Here is a 27,681-nt window from a genome sequence, read left to right as displayed (position 1 = left end):
CTAGACTGGCCTGCCTGTAGTCCAGACCTGTCTCCCATTGAAAATGTGTGGCGCATTATGAAGCCTAAAATACCACAACGGAGACCCCCGGACTGTTGAACAACTTAAGCTGTACATCAAGCAAGAATGGGAAAGAATTCCACCTGAGAAGCTTAAAAAATGTGTCTCCTCAGTTCTCAAACGTTTACTGAGTGTTGTTAAAAGGAAAGGCCATGTAACACAGTGGTGAACATGCCCTTTCCCAACTACTTTGGCACGTGTTGCAGCCATGAAATTCTAAGTTAATTATTATTTGCAAAAAAAATTTTTTTTAGGAGTTTGAACATCAAATATGTTGTCTTTGTAGTGCATTCAACTGAATATGGGTTGAAAAGGATTTGCAAATCATTGTATTCCGTTTATATTTACATCTAACACAATTTCCCAACTCATATGGAAACGGGGTTTGTACATTGAATTATTTACATTATTTACAATCCGGGGTGTGGGATTAGGGGTTAGGTTTGGTCGATATCCACACTTCAGTCATCAACAATTGCATCATCAGAGAAATGGACATTGGAACAGTGTAGGACTGACTTGTTTGGATATGTACAGCAAGTAGTGGACATAGAGAGAGAGAGAGATCAGAAAGCATAACAATAAGTATCTACATTTGATTATTTACATTTGATTATTTACAATCCGGGGAGGTAGGATGTTAGTTTAGGGTTGAAGTTGCCTGGGGGTATTCTTTTAATGCGGTTTTGAAGGAGGATAGAGATGCCCTTTAATGACCTGACTAGGGTTGTTGCGATACCAAAATGTATTTCGCTACTTTTCTAAATAAAGGGCACCACAAAAAATGTCATTATTGGCTTTATTTGAACCAAAAAATCTTACGGTACATAAAACATGTTTCTTTTTGCAATCGAAGAACCATTTTGTCCTTAAAGGGGAACATTATCACAATTTCAGAAGGGTTAAAACCATTAAAAATCAGTTCCCAGTGGCTTATTTTATTTTTCAAAGTTTTTTTCAAAATTTTACCCATCACGCAATATCCCTAAAAAAATCTTCAAAGTGCCTGATTTTAACCATCGTTATATACACCCGTCCATTTTCCTGTGACGTCACACCGTGATGCCAATACAAACAAACATGGCGCATAGAACAGCAAGCTATAGCGACATTAGCTCGGATTCAGACTCGGATTTCAGCGGCTTAAGCGATTCAACAGATTACGCATGTATTGAAACGGATCGTTGTAGTGTGGAGGCAGGTAGCGAAAACGAAATTGAAGAAGAAACTGAAGCTATTGAGCCATATCGGTTTGAACCGTATGCAAGCAAAACCGACGAAAACGACACGACAGCCAGCGACACGGGAGAAAGCGAGGACGAATTCGGCGATCGCCTTCTAACCAACAATTGGTATGTGTTTGTTTGGCATTAAAGGAAACTAACAACTATGAACTAGGTTTACAGCATATGAAATACATTTGGCAACAACATGCACTTTGAGAGTGCAGACAGCCCACTTTTCATCAATTAATAAATTCTGTAGACATACCCTCATCCGCTCTCTTTTCCTGAAAGCTGATCTGTCCAGTTTTGGAGTTGATGTCAGCAGGCCAGGGAAGCTAGGGTCCATCTCTGTCGTAGCATAGCTTTCGTGGGTAAAGTGTACGGAACAAACGTCCAATTTCTTGCCACTTTCGCATCTTTGGGCCACTGGTGCAACTTGAATCCGTCCCTGTTCGTGTTGTTACACCCTCCGACAACACACCGACGAGGCATGATGTCTCCAAGGTACGGAAAAGAACGGAAAATAACAGAGCTGATTTGACTTGGTGTTTGTAATGTGTTTGAGAAAATGGCGGATTGCTTCCTGATTGCTCCGAGAGCGAATAATAGAAAGGCGTTTAATTCGCCAAAATTCACCCATTTAGAGTTCGGAAATCGGTTATATATATGGTCTTTTTTCTGCAACATCAAGGTATATATTGACGCTTACATAGGTCTGGTGATAATGTTCCCCTTTAAATAAAGCTAATCAAAGATGTACTGAGGCAAAGTGGAAAAGTGTTCTGTGGTCTGACGAGTCCACATTTCAAATTGTTTTTGGAAACTGTGGACGTCGTGTCCTCCGGAACAAAGAGGAAAAGAACCATCCGGATTGTTATAGGCGCAAAGTTTAAAAGTGTCACGAGGGTGTTTTGTGGGGTCGTTCTCCCGGGAATGCAGAACGGACAACTCCGGACGACAGCGTGAGGTAGGAGATGATTTTAATCTTCTCAAGAAATCTTGGCAAGGCATGAGGTAAACAAACATAAACTATGGCGTGGAACAAACACGAAACTGTGGCATGAAACAAACAGCATAAACTATGGCGTGGAACAAACACGAAACTGTGGCATGAAACAAACAGCATAAACTATGGCGTGAAACAAACACGAAACTGTGGCATGAAATAAACAGCATAAACTATGGCGTGGAACAAACACGAAACTGTAGCATGAAACAAACAGCATAAACTATGGCGTGGAACAAACACGAAACTGTGGCATGAAACACACAGCATAAACTATGGAGTGGAACAACCACGAAACTGTGGCATGAAACAAACAGCATAAACTATGGCGTGGAACAAACACGAAACTGTGGCATGAAACAAACAGCATAAACTATGGCGTGGAACAAACACGAAACTGTGGCATGAAATAAACAGCATAAACTATGGCGTGGAACAAACACGAAACTGTGGCATGAAACACACAGCATAAACTATGGAGTGGAACAACCACGAAACTGTGGCATGAAACAAACAGCATAAACTATGGCGTGGAACAAACACGAAACTGTGGCATGAAACAAACAGCATAAACTATGGCGTGGAACCACACGAAACTGTGGCATGAAACAAACAGCATAAACTATGGTGTGGAACAACCACGAAACTGTGGCATGAAATAAACACGACTTACGTGGACACGGCATGAATCGAACAATGACGCCAGGCCGACTGACTGGCAAAGGCAGGCTTAAATAATGCCTCTGATTAGCGCTCGCGAAGCAGGTGAGCGGGCGAACACTAATCAGAGCCAGGTGGAAATAATAAGTAACCATGGTAACCAAACCAAACTCAGAGATGTCACAAACAGGAACTAAAAGAGTCCAAAGCTAACAGAAAATAACAAAAACATGATCCGGACCACGGATCATGACAAAAAGCCAGAATCAGTGATGATTTGGGGGTGTATTAGTGCCCAAGACATGGGTAACTTACACATCTGTGAAGGCGCCATTAATACTGAAAGGTACATACAGGTTTTGGAGCAACATATGTTGCCATCCAAGCAACGTTATCATGTACGCCCCTGCTTATTTCAGCAAGACAATGCCAAGCCACGTGTTACAACAGCGTGGCTTCATAGTAAAAGAGTGCGGGTACTAGACTGGCCTGACTGTAGTCCAGACCTGTCTCCCATTGAAAATGTGTGGCCTAAAATACCACAACTTAAGCTGTACATCAAGCAAGAATGGGAAAGAATTCCACCTGAAAAGCTTAAAAAAATTGGTCTCCTCAGTTCCCAAACGTTTACTGAGTGTTGTTAAAAGGAAAGGCCATGCAACACAGTGGTAAAAATGCCCCTGTGCCAACTTTTTTGCAATGTGTTGCTGCCATTAAATTCTAAGTTAATGATTATTTGCAAAAGAAAAATTAAGTTTCTCAGTTCGAAAATTAAGTATCTTGTCTTTGCAGTCTATTCAATTGAATATAAGTTGAAAATAATTTGCAAATCATTGTATTCTGTTTTTATTTACGAACGTGCCAACTTTACTGGTTTTGGGTTTTGTATAGGGATGTTTGATAATGGCTTTTTTGCAAATATCCGATATCCCGATATTGTCCAACTCTTAATTACCGGTACCGATATCAACCGATACCGATATATACAGTCGTGGAATTAACACATTGTTATGCCTAATTTGGACAACCAGGTATTGTGAAGATAAAGTCCTTTTTAAAAGAAATTAATAAAATAAAATAAGATAAATAAATTAAAAACATTTTCTTGAATAAAAAAGAAAGTCAAACAATATAAAAACAGTTCCATCGAAACTAGTAATTAATGAAAATGAGTCAAATTAACTGTTAAAGGTTAGTACTATTAGTGGACCAGCAGCACGCACAATCATGTGTGCTTACGGACTGTATCCCTTGCAGACTGTATTGATATATATTGATATATAATGTAGGAACCAGAATATTAATAACAGAAAGAAACAACCCTTTTGTGTGAATGAGTGTAAATGGGGGAGGGAGGTTTTTTGGGTTGGTGCACTAATTGTAAGTGTATCTTGTGTTTTTCATGTTGATTTAATCTAAAAAAAAAAAAAAATTAAATAAAAAAAAATTAAAAAACGATACCAATAATAAAAAAAACGATAATTTCCGATATTACATTTTAAAGCATTTAACGGCCGATAATATCTTTAGTTTTGTACATTTATATGCTCACTTGTTAAATACAATTTCCAAACCTGTTCTTACCCTGACAGGATCCGTCCGTCTCCTCGTGGCCGACGCTGCACATGCAGTGACCCAGCGGCACCAACCAGTCTCCGTCGGCGCCACAGTACAGTTTAGGCGTGTCTCTCTCTTCGGCATTCTCCACACAGGCGCCCTTAACCTCCACCAGCGAGGAAGAGTCCGTGTGCGGCACCGTGTCGGGAAAAACTGCCAGATTCCGCTGAGTGGATGGGCAGCGTTTGTAGAACACCTAAGGTAAATCAGGGTCAAGTGATCAAACGGCCCGTTTGAAGGCACTCCGTCCTGTCTACTCACCTTAACAGACACGAGAGCGATACAAGCGCCCACATCCTGGAAGGCCAAGTAGAAACCTCTCTGTGTCACAGGTCCCACCTGCCTAACCTCGGTGTTGAGGCGAAGAACGCGGTCGCCGAGATCTGTCTGAGTAAAACTCTCATCCGCTGCAATAGTATCGACCTAAACAGAATCACAGACATTTTATCGCTACCATAAAGCGTTTTTTTTTTTTTTCACACGATACCCTTGGTGTGATTTTGTCGGGTCGGTCGGACACCGACCTTGGCGTAGTCGGAGGGTCGGAAACGTGTCCCCGCGGGGAGAGGCTCATTTGTCTGCAGGTAGAAGAGGTTGAAGGTTTCCTTGCATGTGCCAGACACCCAAGGAATGGAGTTGCAGTCTCTCAGAGTGAAGCGCAGTTCCACATATACCTAGATGGAAATGTAAATACATACAGTAAAAAACTCAAACTCACCTCTAAAAGGAAAACTGCACTTTTTTTTGGAATTTTGCTCATCATCCACACTCATGTGATATATATATATATATATATATATTCGTATGTATATATGTACAGTCGTGGTTTTGTCACGACTTGGTCCTGGGGTTTAGTTTTTCTCGAAGGCAACGGAAAGTTGGCTCGGGCGAGACGGGAATTAAGATACATTTTTTATTTAAAGACTATAAATACAAAACAAGGAAGTAAACAAAAGGCACGCACAATGGCGGAGAAAAAACTATGAAACCAAACACTTGCACAAAGGCAAAAACTATGAACAACAAAAAACACTAACTGTGGCTTAATAAACAAAAACTTACTTGGCATGGAACCGGCATGAAAAAAGAGCAGCAAGGATCATAAGCGTGTGGAGAGTGTGCAGAAGCATAAATGTGGAGATGTCGTCAGAACGACAAACTGAAAAGAATGAACTTAAATCCTATGGACCTGATTAGTGAAAGCAGGTGCGTGACTCAAAACATGAAACAGGTGCGTGACGTGACGTGACAGGTGAAAACTAATGGTTGCTATGGTGACAAAACAAAAGTGCACAAAAAGTCCAAAAACCAAAACGAACATGACCAAAACAAAAACATGATCACACAGACATGACAGGTTTAAGTTTACATACAATTAGGACATAATGTCATGGCTGTCTTGAGTTTCCAATAATTTCTACAACTCTTATTTTTTTGTGATGGAGTGATTGGAGCACATACTTGTTGGTCACAAAAAAAACATTCATGAAGTTCGGTTCTTTTATGAATTTATTATGGGTCTACTGAAAATGTGAGCAAATGTGCTGGGTCAAAAGTATACATACAGCAATGTTAATATTTGGTTACATGTCCCTTGGCAAGTTTCACTGCAATAAGGCGCTTTTGGTAGCCATCCACAAGCTTCTGCTTGAATTTTTGACCACTCCTCTTGACAAAATTGGTGCTGTTCAGCTAAATTTGTTGGTTTTCTGACATGGACTTTGTTTCTTCAGCATTGTCCACACGTTTAAGTCATGACTTTAGGAAGGCCATTCTAAAACCTTAATTTTAGCCTGATTTAACCATTCCTTTTGACGTGTGTTTGGGGTCATTGTCCTGTTGGAACACCCAACTGCGCCCAATACCCAACCTCCGGGCTGATGATTTTAGGTTGTCCTGAAGAATTTGGAGGTAATCCTCCTTTTTCATTGTCCCATTTACTCTCTGTAAAGCACCAGTTCCATTGGCAGCAAAACAGGCCCAGAGCATAATACTACCACCACCATGCTTGACGGTAGGTTTGGTGTTCCTGGGATTAAAGGCCTCACCTTTTTTCCTCCAAACATATTATGGCCAACCAGCTCAATTTTTGTTTCATCTGACATCACATGGACAAAGATAAGACCTTCTGGAGAAAAGTTCTGTGGTCAACCAACTATCAACATTGCTGTATGTATACTTTTGACCCAGCAGATTTGGTCACATTTTCAGTAGACCATACTTGCCAACCTTGAGACCTCCGATTTCGGGAGGTGGGGGGTGGGGTGCGTGGTCGGGGTGGGGCGGGGGCGTGGTTGGGGGCGTGGCTAAGAGGGGAGGAGTATATTTACAGCTAGAATTCACCAAGTCAAGTATTTCATATATATATATATATATATATATATATATATATACTGTATATATATAGTAAAATAAATATATATATATATGATAAAATAAATATATATATATATATATATATATATATATATAGCTAGAATTCACTGAAAGTGAAGTATATATATATATATATATATATATATATATATATATATATATATATATATATATATATATATATATATATATATATATATATAAATATATATATATATATATCAAGAGGGACAGAGACAGCGCACAATGCATGTGGATCACATGTTACCATGGCGAGAAAACATGGAGAGACTGGAATGTAATAGAGTGATCTATGTTTGTCTGTTGACATCTCCTGGTGAATGTTGGCTATAGCGTACTGTGGTTACTTTTTGGTTGGCCAACGATTTACTTGGTGATGCGCACCTGACGTCAAGTGTGTGAGTCTGTTCTGAAGTCTACAGTAAAGAGACGTACTTCATCCCCTCGCCTGGTTATTGCCTCCAACTCAATATATTACAACAACATTGCCTCCAGGTCCGCCTGAATTTCGGGAGATTTTCGGGAGAAAATGTGTCCCGGGAGGTTTTCGGGAGAGGCGCTGAATTTCGGGAGTCTCCCGGAAAATCCGGGAGGGTTGGCAAGTATGCAGTAGACCCATAATAAATTCGTAAAACAACCAAACTTCATTAAGGTTTTTTGTGACCAACAAGTATGTGCTCCAATCACTCTATCACAAAAAAATAAGAGTTGTAGAAATTATTGGAAACTCAAGACAGCCATGACATTATCTTCTTTACAAGTGTTTGATCGCGACTGTACATATATATATATATATATATATATATATATATATATATATATATATATATATATATATATATATATATATATATATATATATATATACATATATATATATATATATATATATATATATACTGTATAACTGTGTGTTGAAAGTCTTAGGTTTGTTTTGGTCTGTAATACAGCACAGGTTCATACAAGGTAGGCTACTTCCATTAGGGGGGGGACTTCCTGTAACTTGAATGATTTAACATTATGTTTATTGATGACCCTGTACATGTTGGCATAGGCTTGCGTAATCTGTTTTGTGATACATTTCTTGGAAGGCTGACTTGCCTACAAAGAGTTTATTTTCAACATCCCCCTACAGAATTCATGAATTTCTGAGCGACGAAATTACAGCGCATGTATGAATGTATGTATGAAATGGAAATGTGACACACTGACACACCCAGACCACCTTGCTGCTTTGATTATTTTCACAGACAACACATTTGAATCATATTTTTCTGGTAAAGAAACAGTGAGGTGTAAAGCAGTCCAGACCCTCTGTGCTGCCTGCCGCTGGATCCATCCAGATTGAAGCCAGTTGTTTTGGTTCAGCTCCATTACGTGGCAAACTTGGAAGGTGTGGATTGGTCTGTTCTGTTCATCCATCTCTGTGATAGCATCCCACTGTAAAATAAGAAGATGCAAGGTTTTGTGTATAAGCAATGGGTCGACCATTTTGCTGGGTGTTTCAAAGATAAATATGAGCCAAATACAAATGTATCACACAAAAGTAATCATACCGTGTTTCTTATCTGGTTAAATAAAGGTTTTATACCATGTTTGGTGTAAAATAGCTTTTTTGTTAAAAAAAATATAGTTTTTGCTCCGACTTGGCCCCTGCTTCCGTTGAATCTGGGTCGAGAGTTGAGAGCTGTAGGCTGTCAACTCAGTGTCTAAGGCAGGGGTCGGCAACCCGCGGCTCCGGAGCCGCATGCGGCTCTTTGATCACTCTGATGTGGCTCAGCTGCATACTTGCCAACCCTGCCCCCCCCCCCTCCACCTGTGCGTCGGTTGAGGTGGGCGAGGTTTGGTAGCGGGGGTGTATAATGTAGCCCAGAAGAGTTAGGGCTGCATGGGATTCTGGGTATTTGTTCTGTTGTGTTTATGTTGTGTTACGGTGCAGATGTTCTCCCGAAATGTGTTTGTCATTCTTGTTTGGTGTGGGTTCACAGTGTGGCGCATTATTAGTAAGAGTGTTAAAGTTCTTTATACCGCCACCGTCAGTGTAACCTGTGTGGTATTGTTGACCAAGTATGCCTTGCTGTCACTTACGTGAGCAAGCAGAAGCCCCATACAACGTGTGGCTGGGCCGGCACGCTGGTTGTAGTGGGCGCTTAATGCTGTACCATCACGGCACGTTCGAGAGAATAGTTGCCCTGAAATTCGTAGTCTGCCGGAAAAATCGGGAAGGTTGACAAGTATGACGCTGTCATGCGCCGTTCATATAAAACTCGCGGGCCACACTAACATTCAATTTTCATATTAAGGTGTGGGCCGCGTGTCTGAGACCCTTGGTTTACACATAGCACATAGCAAAAAAAAATCTTTGCATTCAGTGTTATTTCATTTTAAATTTCAAAAGATATTTGTGGCTCCCATTGTTTTCTTTAATTTGTGAAACTGGTCAAAATGGCTCTTTGACTGGTAAAGGTTGCCGACCCCTGGTCTAGTGCAAGCTCTTGAGGTTGTAATGGCTGAGGTTGACTAACGTACACACCGGGTGACCGTTGTTACTGTCATCCTTTTAAATCTTACTCTCATCCGGGTCACGGCACCAATGTAACCTGCCTGGTCAAGCCACTTGTCAAGCTAAGACCCCAAGCTGTCAACTCAGTGTCTAGCACAAGCTCTTAAGGTATCAGGAAGTGAGGTTGACTAACGTACACCCTGGCTGACCGCTGTTAATGTCATCCCTTTAAACCTTACTCTCATCCGGGTCACGGCACCAGTGTTACCTGCCTGGTCCGGCCCCTGCTGCCCGATATTTGAACCTGGGTCATCTAACTAAGAGTCAAGCTCGATCTAAGAGTCAGAGCTTTCAGCTCAGTGTACAACCCAAACTCTTAAAGGGGAACATTATCACCAGACCTATGTAAGCGTCAATATATACCTTGATTTTGCTGAAAAAAGACCATATATTTTTTTAACCGATTTCCGAACTCTTAATTAATTGATGAAAACTGGGCTGTCTGCACTCTCAAAGTGCATGTTGTTGCCAAATGTATTTCATATGCTGTAAACCTAGTTCATAGTTGTTAGTTTCCTTTAATGCCAAACAAACACATACCAATCGTTGGTTAGAAGGCGATCGCCGAATTTGTCCTCGCTTTCTCCCGTGTCGCTGGCTGTCGTGTCGTTTTCGTCGGTTTCGCTTGCATACGGTTCAAACCGATATGGCTCAATAGCTTCAGTTGCTTCTTCAATTTCGTTTTCGCTACCTGCCTCCACACTACAACCATCCGTTTCAATACATGCGTAATCTGTTGAATCGCTTAAGCCAATGAAATCCGAGTCTGAATCCGAGCTTATGTCGCTATACCTTGCTGTTCTATGCGCCATGTTTGTTTGTATCGGCATCACTGTGTGACGTCACAGGAAAATGGACGGGTGTATATAACGATGGTTCAAATCAGGCACTTTGAAGCTTTTTTTATGGATATTGCGTGATGAGTTAAATTTTGAAAAAAACTTCGAAAAATAAAATAAGCCACTGGGAACTGATTTTTAATGGTTTTAACCGTTCTGAAATTGTGATAATGTTCCCCTTTAAGGCGCCAGGGAGTGAGGGTTACTAAACCTTACTCTCATCCGGGTCACGGCACCAATGTAACCTGCCTGGTCAAGCCACTAGTCAAGCTTAGAGCCCAAGCTGTCAACTCAGTGTCTAGCACAAGCTCTTAAAGTATCAGGAAAAGAGGTTGACTAACGTACACCCTGGCTGACCGCTGTTAATGTCATCCCTTTAAACCTTACTCTTATCCGGGTCACGGCAGCAGTGTTACCTGCCTGGTCCGTCCCTTGCCGCCCGATATTTGTACCTGGGTCATCTAACTAAGAGTCAAGCTCAATCTTTGAGTCAGAGCTTTCAGCTCAGTGTACAATCCAAACTCTTAAGGTGTCAGGGAGTGAGGGTTACTAAAATACACACTGGCAGAGCCGCACTTGCAGACCTCAGTGACACTCACCCCCCTACACCTCACTCTCATCCAGGTCACGGCAGCACTGCAACCCGCCAGGTCCAGCCACTGCTTCCGTTCCGTTTACTTTGTACACACAAAGTACAAAGAGCCCAAGTCTGGCTGGTCTGTTACACTCACCTCTCTAAACCTCACTGTAATCCGAGTCACGGCACCGATGTAACCTGCCTGGTCAAGCTAAGAGCCCTAACTGTCAACTCAATGTCTAGAGCAAGCTCTTAAGGTACCAGAGAGTGAAGTTTACTAACATACACACTGGCACAGCTGCACTGGCTGGCCTTCGTTACACAAACAAAGCAAACAAAAGTATCTTGATTGATGAGTTGATGTTATGCTTCGTGGGAGCACTTTAGGGAAGGTCCAGCATGATGCAACACGGTAAGCATCAGTGTTTTCTTCAAAAGACGCACAGTGAATGGAGTCAATAGCATCTGTGCTAACGCATGAAATGTTCAACACATGCATCTTTCTTATGCAGTGCAAAATCATCAATAAAAAAATGAAGTTTGAGACATTCTGAGTCAGCTCCACTAATATTTTCAAGAGGTTGCATCATCCACATCTCATTCGTTTGCACCGCCTGAACTGTATCATCGACATAAGGTCTCGACACTCTTATGGTTTGACTTGAATACAATAAATGCGGCTAGAGAGCGCCAGTCTAATTTAAGATTCCAATGGAGTTTAGTCTGTCAATGAAAATACTCTGGGAGAGATTATGTCGAAGGCTACGCCCAAACCGAGGAGGCTGAAAATTGTTAATAGTCCACAGTTTGCAGCCCCACGCGTAGTCATCTATAAATTTTACTAAAGGCAGACTGGAATTGTTCCCCGAGGTTGTTTAAGAGGTGAACATAAACATATAAATATAATCTTGCTAAAATAATTTCCACACAAGACAATAAATGTAAGCTCAACTCTTGTAAGCGTAATAGCAGACTGTCCCTATATGTCAGAGTTGTCCAAACTACGACCCGCGGGCCAAACGTCATGTCATGTTGTATCGCCATCTAAAGGACAACATGGGTAATACAAGTCAATGACCTTTAATTATACTCTGAACGGGTGTTTGCGCATAATTTACTAATATGACTCAATGCAAACAACCTTCCCTAGTCATGGTGCAAAAAATAGAAAATCCTGCTCACTGAACATTGGGGACATTATAAAAAAACTTCCATGCACCATAAAAAATTCTAAATTACACCCATTTAAATCCATTACAAAGCATGATGGGAAAATGCAAAACACTCTCTACACTTATCCATGTTTGATGCATTTTAGCTGGTTGATATTTCTGATTTCAAAACTTTAAGGAGGTTGTCAAAGAAGTAAACAAGGTAGAAGTCGAACTTTCACATACTCTTAATATCTAATTATATTAATTATCATTACACAGCCATTATATATTAATACAATATGTAGGCATACCAAAAGTGCCTTATTGCAGTGAAACTTGCCAAGGGACATGAAATCAAATATTAACATTGCTGTATGTATACTTTGGACCCAGCAGATTTGCTCACATTTTCAGTAGACCCATAATAAATTCATAAAAGAACCAAACTTCATGAATATTTTTGTGACAAACAAGTATGTGCTCCAATCACTCTATCAAAATAAGAGTTGTAGAAATTATTGGAAACTCAAGACAGCCATGACATTATGTTCTTTAAGTGTAACTTTTGACCACGACTGTATATGTATATATATACATACATATATAAAAATATACATACATATAGTATATACACATATATGCATACATATATACAGATATACATATACACATACATATATACATATGTATACATATATACATATATATACACACATACATATATATATATATATATATATATATATATATATATATATATATATATATACAGATATACATATACACATGCATATATACATATGTATACATATATACACATATATATACACACATACATATATATATATATACAAACGTATATACACACATACATATATATACATAATTACACACACACACACATATATATATATATATATATATATATATATATATATATATATATATATATATATATATATATATATATATATATATATATATATATATATATACCGTATTTTTCGGACTATAAGTCACAGTTTTTTTCATAGTTTGGCCGGGCTCCAGTGCGACTTATAAATGTTTTTTTCCTTCTTTATTATGCATTTTCGGCAGGTGCGACTTATACTCCGAAAAATACGGTATATATATATATATATATATATATATGTTACTTTACGACCAATTTTTTTTAGCCCAATGCGGCCCCCAAGTCAAAAAGTTTGAACACCCCAGCTATAAGTTGTAACACATACCAATTTAAAGTGTCTGATTAATGCAGAAAGTATTAAAAATATGTTCAAAACAAGACTGTGGCGGTTCTGAGCATTAAAATCCCATGCAGAAATAATCCAAATTCATCACGCACACTCTTCCTGATGCGTCCAGAGGGGCATCTGACTTGTAAAGAGGCTGGACCGACTAAAATGTGCTCCCTGTAAAAGATGTATGCTTTAATGGGCTTAATTTACATGCTAACCACGCTCCCGCCTGATCCTAAATCTGCAGTCTCATATGATAAACAATGTATGCGTTGGGAGGTGTCAAAAAAAGATTGGCCCTTGAAAAGGTGAGCGTGGAACAAATGGTCGCTTTGATGTCCATAATTGATGTGCTTTTTGGAGTAATAACACATCATCAGTCATATTATGATTCTAATCCACATTTAACACACTTCCTTGTTGTCTACATCAGGGAATCTCAACCTTTTTGATCTCAGGGCCCAACATTTCAACTACAGAGGGCCCCGAGGCCCACTTAAATATTAACACTAAATGAGTCATCTTACTCTTGATTTTAATCGTATTCAATAATTATAACTCTCCTACTTATAGTTTACAACCTTTTCAAATGATATGAAACCATGTGTTAATCACAAATATTATCAAGGCTTAGGTCAGGTTGATTTAAAAGAATAAATACTAAAACAAATACACTGCAAAAGAAGGGACTCATAACAACTGATGAAAAATATGTTTAAATTAAATTACACAGAGCTAAAATAAATAAACACTAACTAATACAATAATAAATAATAGTACCGTATTTTTCGGAGTATAAGTCGCACTTGCTGAAAATGCATAATAAAGAAGGAAAAAAACATTATGCAACTTTCATAAACTATGAAAGAAACTGCGACGGTAATATGTTGCTTACCATAAGTAAATTAGAGTTAAAGTATATATATATATATATATATATATATACAGACAAGAAAGTGCATGTTGCAAGATATTTATATATATATATATATATATATATATATATATAAGTCTTAATAAGGTTATCCAAAAAATAGTGCTCGATACCGTAGTAGAGCGCAATATATGTATGTGTGGGAAAAAAATCACAAGACTACTTCATCTCTACAGGCCTGTTTCATGAGGGGTTCCCTCAATCATCAGGAGATCTCCTGATGATTGAGGGAACCCCTCATGAAACAGGCCTGTAGAGATGAAGTAGTCTTGTGATTTTTTTCCCACACATACATATATATATATATATATATATATATATATATATATATATATATATATATCTTGCAACATGCAATTTATTGTCTGTATATATATATATATATATATATATATATATATATATATATATATATATATATATATATATATATACATATATGTATATATATAAATACAAATATATATATATATATATATACATATATGTATATATATATACATACAAATATATATATAGACATACTGTATATACATATACATACTTACATATACAGTATATATATATATATATATATATATATACATATATATATAAATATATATATATATATATATATATATATATATATATATATATATATATATATATATATATACATATATATATATAAATATATTTCAAATGTACTAAATATACACACAAAACAGTGGCGGCAAAACAGTTTCAAGCTTAATAAATTACAAACCCCAAAACCAGTGAAGTTGGCACGTTGTGTAAATCGTAAATAAAAACAAAATACAATGATTTTCAAATCAACTTATATTCAATTGAATAGACTGCAAAGACACAATATTTAACGTTTGAACTGAGAAACTTTGTTATTTTTTGCAAATATTAACTCATTTGGAATTTGATGCCCGCAACGTGTTTCAAAAAAGCTGGCACGAGTGGCAAAAAAGACTAAGAAAGTTGAGGAATGCTCATCAAACACTTATTTGGAACATCCCATAGGTGAACAGGCAAATTGGGAACAGGTGGGTGCCATGATTGGGTATAAAAGCAGCTTCCATGAAATGCTCAGTCATTCACAAACAAAGATGGGGCGAGGGTCACCACTTTGTCAACAAATGCGTGAGCAAATTCTCCAACTTTTTAAGAACAACATTTCTCAACGAGCTATTGCAAGGAATTTAGGGATTTCACCATCTACGGTCCGTAATATCATCAAACGGTTCAGAGAATGTGGAGAAATCACTGCACATAAGCGATTATATTACGGACCTTGGATCCCTCAGGCGGTACTGCATCGAAAAGTGACATCAGTGTGTAAAGGATATCACCACATGGGCTCAGGAACACTTCAAAAAACCACTGTCAGTAACTACAGTTGGTCGCTACATCTGTAAGTGCAAGTTAAAACTCTACTATGCAAAGCGAAAGCCATTTATCAACAACACCCAGAAACGCCGCCCGGTTCGCTGGGCCCGAGCTCATCAAAGATGGACTGATGCAAAGTGGAAAAGTGTTCTGTGGTCTGACGAGTCCACATTTCAAATTGTTTTTGGAAACTGTGGACGTCGTGTCCTCCGGAAAACAAAGAGGAAAAGAACCATCCGGACTGTTATAGGCGCAAAGTTCCAAAGCCAGCATCTGTAATGGAATGGGGGTGTATTAGTGCCCAAGGCATGGGTAACTTACACATCTGTGAAGGCATCATTAATGCTGAAAGGTACATACAGGTTTTGGGGCAACATATGTTGCCATCCAAGCAACGTTGTCATGGACGCCCCTGCTTATTTCAGCAAGACAATGCCAAGCCACGTGTTACAACAGTGTGGCTTCATAGTAAAAGAGTCTCCTCAGTTCCCAAACGTTTACTGAGTGTTGTTAAAAGGAAAGGCCATGTAACACAGTGGTAAAAATGCCCCTGTGCCAACTTTTTTGCAACGTGTTGCTGCCATTAAATTCTAAGTCAATGAATATTTGCAAAAAAAATAAATAAAGTTTCTCAGTTCGAACATTAAGTATCTTGTCTTTGCAGTCTATTCAATTGAATATAAGTTGAAAAGGATTTTCAAATCATTGTATTCTGATTTTATTTACGATTTACACAACGTGACAACTTCACTGGTTTTGGGTGTTGTACATTGTGAGTACAACAGTTTCATTTTCAGCATATTAAAGGGGAACATTATCACCAGACCTATGTAAGCGTCAATATATACCTTGATGTTGCAGAAAAAAGACCATATATTTTTTTAACCGATTTCCGAACTCTAAATGGGTGAATTTTGGCGAATTAAACGCCTTTCTATTATTCGCTCTCGTGACGTCACATCGGGAAGCAATCCGCCATTTTCTCAAACACCGAGTCAAATCAGCTCTGTTATTTTCCGTTTTTTCGACTGTTTTCCGTACCTTGGAGACATCATGCCTCGTCGGTGTGTTGTCGGAGGGTGTAACAACACGAACAGGGACGGATTCAAGTTGCACCAGTGGCCCAAAGATTCGAAAGTGGCAAGAAATTTGACTTTTGTTCCGCACACTTTACCGACGAAAGCTATGCTACGACAGAGATGGCAAGAATGTGTGGATATCCTGCGACACTCAAAGCAGATGCATTTCCAACGATAAAGTCAAAGAAATCTGCCGCCAGACCCCCATTGAATCTGCCGGAGTGTGTGAGCAATTCAGGGACAAAGGACCTCGGTAGCACGGCGAGCAATGGCGGCAGTTTGTTCCCGCAGACGAGCGAGCTAAACCCCCTGGATGTCTTGGCTCACACCGTCCCTTATGCCACCGAAGATGATCAAGAGAAGAATATCGACCCTAGCTTCCCTGGCCTGCTGACATCAACTCCAAAACTGGACAGATCAGCTTTCAGGAAAAGAGAGCGGATGAGGGTATGTCTACAGAATATATTAATTGATGAAAATTGGGCTGTCTGCACTCTCAAAGTGCATGTTGTTGCCAAATGTATTTCATATGCTGTAAACCTAGTTCATAGTTGTTAGTTTCCTTTAATGCCAAACAAACACATACCAATCGTTGGTTAGAAGGCGATCGCCAAATTCGTCCTCACTTTCTCCCGTGTCGCTGGCTGTCGTGTCGTTTTCGTCGGTTTCGCTTGCATACGGTTCAAACCGATATGGCTCAATAGCTTCAGTTTCTCCTTCAATTTCGTTTTCGCTACCTGCCTCCACACTACAACCATCCGTTTCAATACATGCGTAATCTGTTGAATCGCTTAAGCCGCTGAAATCCGAGTCTGAATCCGAGCTAATGTCGCTATAGCTTGCTGTTCTTTCCGCCATGTTTGTTTGTGACGTCACAGGAAAATGGACGGGTGTATATAACGATGGTTAAAATCAGGCACTTTGAAGCTTTTTTTCGGGATATTGCGTGATGGGTAAAATTTTGAAAAAAACTTCGAAAAATAAAATAAGCCACTGGGAACTGATTTTTAATGGTTTTAACCCTTCTGAAATTGTGATAATGTTCCCCTTTAACAACCGTATTTGTGTTGGATTTGCACGTTTAAAACCAGCAGGTCTTCATTGTGATGCATGTGCGGTTGGGATTAAAGCCCTGCAGCCTCACTCCTTCGATACGGCTCGCTTCAAAGCTGTGAGCAGTGACTTAAATGTAATTTGAATGGCGGTATTTGACACGTGGCGCTCCAAAACAATGTCGCGGAAGCGTTACGTAACGTATAGCGCTGCAGGGGCTGAAAAACATCAGCTTCTTGTCTAAACTGTTGAGAAAAAAAAAAAGAGAAAAAAAATCACCCTTCTCACTTCGGCTGGAGGGTCTCATCTGTCTGTTTTAGTTCACAAAGCATGTGATGAGAGCAGTCAGATTGTGAGCGGCTCAGCGCTAAAAAGCCACTTTTTTTTTTTTAAATGACATCGTATGATATCAGCGTGTGTTTCATGTGTGACATTTGTTTTGTTTCATCACCGGGTGACACCGGAACGAGGCTGATATAATTTGACAAGTGATTGTGCAGTGCTTGCCACATGCCAGCATCATTTCTGACGATTAGTCAGGCCCCATGAAATATTTCTAATTTAATACTAATACATTTTCGATTAGAGTTGACGCTAATTTCCTTCAGTGCCACTATTCTTTTGTGTGTGAACTCATTTGTAGTCATTCATTGTTGTATTTTTTTTTTTTTAAGTGAGCCTGTGTCAGAAATGGTTACACATGTGAGACATCATGATTTTTTTGTGTGAGATGTAGTGTGTGTGTGTCTGTAAAAGAGTGTTTGTGTCCGTTTTGTGTAGAAAAGCATAATGTTTAAAAAAACAAAACAAAGACGGAGCTATTTTGAATGTATTAAAAACTTGAAAATTAAAGTACCGTATTTTCCGGACTATAAGGTGCACTTACAATCATTTCATTTTCTCAAAACTCGACAGTGCGCCTTATAACCCGGTGCGCCTAATGTACGGAATAAATGTGGTTGTGCTTACCGATCTCGAAGCAATTTTATTTGGTACATGGTGTAATGATAAGAGTGACCAGTAGATGGCAGTCATACATAAGAGATACGTGTAGACTGCAATATGACTCAAGTGAACAACACCAACATTTTATATTTGTCGTGACGTGGATTTTTACGCAGCATACTGCGAGGATTGTTTTCCCGGGATGCGAACAGACGTGACCGGACAAGGCTTGCAGGGTAAAAACATGATTTAATCTTTCAAAAAGTACTACAAAACAAAAGGGCGCACAAGGCGGAGGCACAACTTAACGCAGGGAACAAAACTAATACTTTAACGTAAACTATGGACATGAAACAAAAACTTGCTAACTGTGACATGAATAAACAAAAACTTACGTGGCAAGGCATGGAACGAGCAGTACGAACAAATCATGAAACAAGTCAGCACAGAGCAAAAACAGAGTATCAATGTCGCCAGGCCGACTAACTGGCAACCAAAGGCAATTGGGGGTTAAATCACCAAAAATGATTCCCGGGCACGGCCACCGCTGCTGCTCACTGCTCCCCTCGCCTCCCAGGATGTGATGGGTCAAATGCAGAGAATAATTTCGCCACACCTCGTGTGTGTGTGACAATCATTGGTACTTTAACTTTAACTTTAACAATGTCGCCAGGCCGACTAACTGGCAACCAAAGGCTTAAATAGTCTCTTTGATTAAAACAGGTGCGTGTGTCAAAATGAGTCAGGTGAAACCAATGAGTCGTCATGGTGACAAAACAAACAAGGAAGCGCAAACAGGAACTAACAGAGTCCAAAAACCAACAGAACATAACCAAACAAAACATGATCTAGACCACAGATGATGACAATATGTTCCATTGAAAATATAGAACATTACACACGGCGCTCAAAATCTATCAAAATGTTTTAGTACAACTTTGGTAAGCTATGAAGCCGCACCGCTTGATGGATTGTACTGTGCTTCAACATAGGAATATTATTATGGTGTGTGTATAAGGAAAGACATATTTTCTGGCGTTTTGTTTCACGATATTATGCAAAAGCAACTTTTCTTACCCTCTGGTACCTGCTGATCTGTATTTGGGATCTGCATAAGTCCTGAAAAATTGTGCGCGTCCGCCGTAGTCGATAAGCTTCTTCTTTTTCTCTATCTTATTGTTATGGGACATTCATCCTCCGCTGTTGCCATTTCTAATATAAAGTAGTGTAAAGTTCTTACTTATATCTGTCAGTAAACTCGCCATGAAAGCGCTAAAACATACCGGTGTAGTGAGTTTACATTATTCACCCAAGGAACTTTAATTATTAGAGAGTTCCGGTGGGACGTTTTTTCACAGGACACATTGCCGGTGTTGTTGTTGTACTAGTGAGCCACGGATGAGGAGATGCCGCTCCGTTATTGATTGAAGTAAAGTTTGAATGTCATTAAAACAGTTAGCTCCATCTTTTGACACTTTTTCCACTCCCGTCCTTGCACGCTACACCGCTACAACAAAGATGACGGGGAGAAGACGCTGTCGAAGGTGAGCCAAGTAAATAAGACCGCCCACAATGAACCACCGTTACATGTTATGTAGAACATGGGACTCAAACCTTTTTATCACCACGGGCAGCTTCAATGTAGGCATTATTTTCAGGGACTGGCTTTATACAGCAAGAATAAGTGCATGAAAAATACAACTCACTATAACGCTGAATTAGTGTTTCTTTGCAATTAAATGCAGATGGAAATCAGCCTTTGGCTACAATCCGTCACTTTTCTGTCTGATATGTTCATTAATTCGTCAGTCTACCCCAGGGCAGCTATGGCTATGAAAGTAGCTTACCACCACCAGGTGTGAATGATTGATGGGTTCTACATGTAAAGCAACTTTGGGTACTTAGAAAAGCGCTATATAAATCCCAGTTATTATTATTATTATTATTATTAATGTGCATTGTATCATGTCACAAAGTTATAACAAGTATAACAAATGGCAACTTCCCATGAGGAGTTTTATTGTACATCTATAAACAAGCTCATTGGTGTGTCTAGTGCACAGGTGTCAAACTCAAGGCCCGCGGGCCAGATCTGGCCCTCCACGTCATTTTATATGGCCCGAAAAAAGCCTGGAAATAATATGTATCGATAAAATATCTTTGTGGAGGCGCGTGGCCTGCAGACCTGCAGCGAAGCGGGGTGTGTCAGGATCGGCTTCGAGATTAGTGACAGGTGCGTAGATGACACAGCTGTGAGTGTTTGTCTGATCACCTGTCGCTCCGTTAAAGGCAGCAGTCGGGAAGGAGAGGAGGTTGTTGAACATGGCTGAAAAGCACAACTTATTGCAAAATAAATCATTGTTCGCAAAGATGAACACGACTGTCATGTCTGTCATTGGTGGTCCAGAGAACCCTGAGGGGCAAGACCTCCGCAATCTTATATTTTCTTTCTTTACTTTGTTATTTTCTTACTAAAGGTATTAGGGGTTTTTTCTAGTTTGACAGGGAAAGAAAAATAGTGTCCAATTATGCAAGAAATATTATATTTTCTAACTTTGTTGGTCAAAATCCAAATGAATACTTAAATATCTGCTTAACTTATGATTTGGAAGCAAGTCATCCATCAAATTGTACACTATAAAAATGACCAATAAATTTTACTGTAAAATTTAGGGAGTTTTTTACAGCATATTACTGTAAGTTGAAAAAAATGACCAATGTTTGTTTTTTTACAGTAACATTCTATTGACTGAGCTGTCAGGTTCTTTTTTGTTTTTTTTTACTGTAAAATCCACGGTTGATGATTTTATGGTACCACATTTTATTATGGTAATAAACTGGCAGCTGAGTTGCCAAAATAAAACTAAACAGCAGTACTGTATTTCTATTTACAATAATATGTTGTAAAAATAATAATATATATTTTTAAAAAAACACACACCATATATTTTACAGTAAAAGTCTGGCAACTAAGCTGCCAGTTTTTTCCTGTAAAAAACAGTGGTAAAATCCACATATATTTCTTACTCTTTACGTAAAAATGTTTTTAAATATTTTAATTCATAGGCAAATTCATTAATTATTTACTGTTACACGCGGCCCTCTAATGTCAGCCATGACTGAGGTGTGGCCCTTAATGAAAACAAGTTTGACACCCCTGGTCGAGTGGGACTGGCCAAAGTTAAGTCGGAGAAAATGCAGTCCTTTATAAATTATTTAATTTTTCTCTCAGGCCCCGGTAGCAAATGCGTCACAGACCGGTACCGGTCCCCGGACCTGTGGTTGGAGACCACTGGTGTAGACCACAAGTAAGTGTTTTAAATGTAGAAAAAAATCCTAATATGACCCCTTTATAATAATAATAATAATAATAAATGTTATTTATAAAAAGCACTTTACATTGAGTAAACAACCTCAAAGTGTTACAGTGTATTAAAAAAATTAAAAAATAAAAAGATAATAAAAAATAAAATAAAAATAAAAACTAGAACAGCCAAATAGCTAAAACTAGTATGCATATATTTAAAAAAAACGTTTTTTTTTTAAAAATAAGTTTTTTTAAGCCTTTTTTAAAAGCATCCACGGTCTATGGTGCCCTCGGGTGGTCAGGGAGAGCGTTCCACAGACTGGGAGCGGTGGAGCTCTTTATAATCCGGTGCGCCTTTTGTATGAAAATAGACCTGAATAGACCAGCTCATCGGCAGTGCGCCTGTTAATCCGGTGCGCCCTATGGTCCAGAAAATACGGTATATGTATCTGCAATTATTGCAATTAATGATTAGTTAACTACAAACAAAATGTGAATAATCGTGATTAAATATTTTAATTGTTTGACAAACCTGTTTTCTATATATTAGTGCACCACTTGTTGTTTTCAGGAATAAAAGAAAGCCTTTGATCAAATCTGACGCCGTGCTTTGCATGAGATCAGCACGAAGTCATTTCAGCTCCATTATGCCCACAAAAAGTTGAAAATGATGATTTCTTACTCTATGTTCTAATATGCACCCTTGGGATGTGACATAGTTCAATAAGGAAGAGACCAAAACAATCCCCGCATCCAGTTTGAGAGATGAGCTGCATCAGATATGCACAGACTAATCACGGAGCCTATTAACTGATACACGCACACACCGTGTTTGCAGCACACGCTTTAAAACCAAATGTAAACTTCAAGTGATTAGAAATATCTGTGCCAATTAAGAAAAACAAATCCAGCAGTTACGGAATTTGCTTGGTTGAATTTGCAAACTGCATGTATTGTCTGTCTGGGGTGGTAGAGCTCGGCTGGTAGCGTGGCCGTGCCAGCAAACATTCAAATACTGAAAACCTTCTGTGTGTGTGTGTGTGTGTGTGTGTGTGTGTGTGTGTGTGTGTGTGTGTGTGCGCGTGCGTGCGTGCGTGTTCTTGTATTTCTACCCTTTTTGAGACATCAACAAGGAAAAGTACCTTCCATATGAGGAGGTGTGAACAAGTTAAGACATAAATCATGGTCCCAATACGGAAAACCATTGCATCTAATAGAGAGCCGAATACTAGAGTCTGTGAACATTGCTCCAAAGTCAGGAGTTTTTGTTGATTTAATATGCGTACAAAAGTAAAACATTGACGGGTGCAAAGGCAGCAATATATGATAAAACAAGACAGCAGCTAAAGAAGAATTTCTGTAATATTGCAATATTTTATTGTAAAATTATTACTTTTTTATGTAAAATTATTGCTTTTTACTGCAAAATGGTTAAATTTTTCATATAAAATTTTGACTTGTATCACAATATTGCTATTTTTTTTGTTGGTCTTGTAAAATAGTGACATTTTTGGAGTAAAATTGTGACTTTTGTAATAATTTTGCCAAGTAAAATTCAGATTGTTATAATATTGCCAAAATGTGTAAGTTTTCTTAAAAGTAAAATTACGACTATTTTCGTAAAATCGCCAACATTTTAAACTTTTCTTGAAAAATATTGACTGTTATTGAGTAAAATTCCAACTTTTATCATAATATTGCACAAATGTTAGGTTTTTCTTGTAAAATTTGGACTTGCGTTGAGTAAAATGATGACTTTTATTATAATACTGACAAAATTCTAAGTTTTTCTTTTGAAATTGTGACCTTTTTCTTGTGAAATTCCAACAAATTTTTCACAACAAGCTTTTTTATATTTGCATAGTATGTATATATTATTAATGTTGTAAATACACACCTTTATATATCTAGAAAGGGTGGTCCTAAAGAGGTAGGCATTTTTCGGAGGTCTCAAGAAGGTAAGAAATACAAGAATGTGTGTGTGTGTGCAAATGTGTGTGTGCATGTGTGTGTGTGTACATGTGTGTGTGCGTGTGTGTTCTTGTATGTCTACCCTTCTTGAGACATCAACAAGGAAAAGTACCTTCCATATGAGGACCGGTGAACAAGTTAAGACATAAATCATGGTCCCAATACGGAAAACCATTGCATTTAATAGAGAGCCAAATACTAGAGTCTGTGAACATTGCTCCAAAGTCAGGAGTTTTTGTTGATTTAATGTGCGTACAAAAGTAAACATTGACGGGTGCAAAGGCAGCAATATATGATAAAACAAGACAGCAGCTAAAGAAGAATTTCTGTAATATTGCAATATTTTCTCATAAAATTATTACTTTTTTATGTAAAATTATTACTTTTTACTGCAAAATGGTTACATTTGTCATATAAAATTCTGACTTGTATCACAATACTGCTATTTTTTTTTGTTGGTCTTGTAAAATAGTGACATTTTTGGAGTAAAATTGTGACTTTTGTAATAATTTTGCCAAGTAAAATTCAGATTGTTATCATAATATTGCCAAAATGTTTAAGTTTTCTTATAAGTAAAATTACGACTCTTTTCATAAAATCGCCAACATTTTAAACTTTTCTTGTAAAATATTGACTGTTATTGAGTAAAATTCCAACTTTTATCATAATATTGCACAAATGTTCAGTTTTTCTTGTAAAATTTTGACTTGCGTTGAGTAAAATGATGACTTTTATTATAATACTGACAAAATTCTAAGTTTTTCTTTTGAAATTGTGACCTTTTTCTTGTGAAATTCCAACAAATTTTTCACAACAAGCTTTTTTATATTTGCATAGTATGTATATATTATTAATGTTGTAAATACACATCTTTATATATCTAGAAAGGGTGGTCCTAAAGAGATAGGCATTTTTCGGAGGTGTCAAGAATGTAGGAAATACAAGAATGTGTGTGCGTGTGTGCATGCGTGTGTGTGTGTGTGTGTGTTCTTGTATGTCACCCTTCTTGAGACATCAACAAGGAAAAGTACCTTCCATATGAGGACCGGTGAACAAGTTAGGACCGAAATCATGGTCCCAATACGGAAAACCGTTGCATCTAATAGAGAGCCAAATACTAGAGTCTGTGAACATTGCTCCAAAGTCAGGAGTTTTTGTTGATTTAATGTGCATACAAAAGTAAACATTGACGGGTGCAACGGCCGCAATATATGATAAAACAAGACAGCAGCTAAAGAAGAACTTCCCTATATATATATATATATATATATATATATATATATATCAAAATTAGGGTGGTCCCAAAAAGGAGGCATTTTTCAAATTGACTGCGTGTCGGTTTTAAAATTTGAAGTGCTCCCCCTCTGGTCAACGTACATAATAAGAAGTGTGTGTAAGAAATTGAAATGCTCCACCTTTGGCCAAAATTAATTAAACAAAATAAATAAATATGTATATGGAGACATACTGTAATAAATTGAAGCAAATAATGACGATTAAAAACGAATTACAAACAAAAAATTCAACAACAGAAAATTAACTAAAAGCAGTCTTTTTCTCACGATGTGTCGACTTTTTTCTTATAAATTTCTCATATTCTTTCTGTTTCTGTAATATTGCAATATTTTCTTGTAAAATGATTAAAATTTTATATAAAATGATTAAAATTTTATGTAAAATGATTAAAATTTTATGAAAAAGTATTACTTTTTAATGCAAAATGGTGACATTTGTCATATAAAATTCTGACTTTTATCACAATATTGCTAATTGTTGTTGTTTTGTGTTGAGTAAAATGAAGATTAAAATTCAGATTATCATTATAATATTGCCAAAATTTTAAAGTTTTCTTATAAAATTGTGACTTTTGTCAAGTAAAAGTATGACGCTTTTCATAAAATTGCCAACATTTTAAGCTTTTCTTGTAAAATTGCGACTGTTATTGAGTAAAACTTATATCATAGTATTGCACAAATTTTGATTTGTGTTGAGTAAATTTACGACTTTTATTATAATACTGACAAAATTCTAAGTTTTTCTTTTGAAATTGTGACTTTTTTCTTTTGAAATTCCAACAAATTTTTCACAACAAGCTTTTTTTATATTTGCATAGTATGTATATATTATTAATGTTGTAAATACACATGTTTATATATCTAGAAAGGGTGGTCCTAAAGAGGTAGGCATTTTTCAGGGTCTCAAGAAGGTAGGAAATACAAGAATGCGTGTGTGTGTGTGTGTGTGTGTGTGTGTGTGTGTGTGTGTGTGTGTGTGTGTGTGTGTGTGTGTGTGTGTGTGTGTGTGTGTGTGTGTAAGTGAAGTGAAGTGAAGTGAATTACATTTATATAGCGCTTTTTCTCAAGTGACTCAAAGCGCTTTACATTGTGAAACCCAATATCTAAGTTACATTTAAACCAGTGTGGGTGGCACTGGGAGCAGTTGGGTAAAGTGCCTTGCCCAAGGACACAACGGCAGTGACTAGGAAGGCGGAAGCGGGGATCAAACCTGCAACCCTCAAGTTGCTGGCACGGCCGCTCTACCAGTGTGTGTAAGAAATTGAAATGCTCCACCTTTGGCCAAAATTAATTTAAAAAATATATATATATGTACAGTATATGGAGACATACTGTAATAACTTGGAGCAAATAATGACGATTAAAAATCAATTACAAACAAAAAAATTCAACAACAAAAAATTAACTAAAAACAGTCTTTTTCTCACAATGTGTCGACTTTTTTCTTATAAAATTGGGAACAATTTCTCATATTCTTGCAATATTTTCTCGTAAAATGATTACATTTTTATGCAAAATTATTAAATTATTATGTAAAATGATTACATTTTTATGTAAAATGATTACTTTTTAATGCAAAATGGTGACATTTGTCATATAAAATTATGACTTTTATCACAATATTGCCATTTTTTTTGTTGTTCTTGTTTTGTTTTTGTGTTGAGTAAAATGGTGACTTTTGTCATAACTTTGCTGAGTAAAATTGAGATTATTATTATTATAATATTGCCAACATTTTTTATTTATTTTTTATAAAATTGTGACTTTTGTCGAGTAAAAGTACGACTCTTTACATAAAATTGCCAACATTTTAAGCTTTTCTTGTAAAATTGAGACTGTTATTGAGTAAAACTTTTATCATAATATTGCACAAATTTTGACTTGCGTTGAGTAAATTTACGACTTTTATTATAATACTGCCAAAATTCTAAGTTTTTCTTGTGAAATTGTGACCTTTTTCTTGTGAAATTCCAACTCATTTTTCACAACAAGCTTTTTTATATTTGCACAGTATGTATATATTATTAATGTTGTAAATACACATCTTTATATATCTAGATAAGGGTGGTCCTAAAGAGGTAGGCATATTTCGGAGGTCTCAAGAAGGTAAGAAATACAAGAATGTGTGTGTGTGTGTGTGTGTGTGTGTGTGCGTGCGTGTGTGTTCTTGTATTTCTGCCCTTCTTGAGACATCAAGAAGGAAAAGTACCTTCCATATGAGGAGGTGTGAACAAGTTAGGAAATAAATCATGGTCCCAATACGGAAAACCATTGCATCTAATAGAGAGCCAAATACCAGAGTCTGTGAACATTGCTCCAAAGTCATGAGTTTTTGTTGATTTAATGTGCATACAAAGGTAAACATTGACAGGTG

General features: G+C 37.6%; 1 protein-coding gene across 2 annotated transcripts in view; it reads right to left on the bottom strand.

Moving 5' to 3' along the window:
• Positions 1–27,681, bottom strand: part of LOC133615882 (ephrin type-A receptor 6-like) — a 252,293-nt gene that overhangs the window by 167,682 nt on the left and 56,930 nt on the right. For both annotated transcript variants that reach the window (XM_061974746.1, XM_061974747.1), the window contains exons 3-6: positions 8,278–8,406; positions 5,094–5,243; positions 4,831–4,992; positions 4,537–4,765 (exon numbers count right to left, since the gene is read on the bottom strand). In XM_061974746.1, the coding sequence (XP_061830730.1) occupies positions 4,537–4,765; positions 4,831–4,992; positions 5,094–5,243; positions 8,278–8,406 (670 nt within the window). The remainder of the gene's footprint in view (positions 1–4,536; positions 4,766–4,830; positions 4,993–5,093; positions 5,244–8,277; positions 8,407–27,681) is intronic.

The sequence above is a fragment of the Nerophis lumbriciformis genome, linkage group LG15 (genome assembly GCF_033978685.3).
Source record: "Nerophis lumbriciformis linkage group LG15, RoL_Nlum_v2.1, whole genome shotgun sequence".
In the NCBI taxonomy this organism is placed as follows: Eukaryota; Metazoa; Chordata; class Actinopteri; order Syngnathiformes; family Syngnathidae; genus Nerophis; species Nerophis lumbriciformis.
The sequence above is the reverse complement of the archived record's forward strand: the minus strand, read 5'-3'. Positions and strand labels throughout refer to the sequence as shown.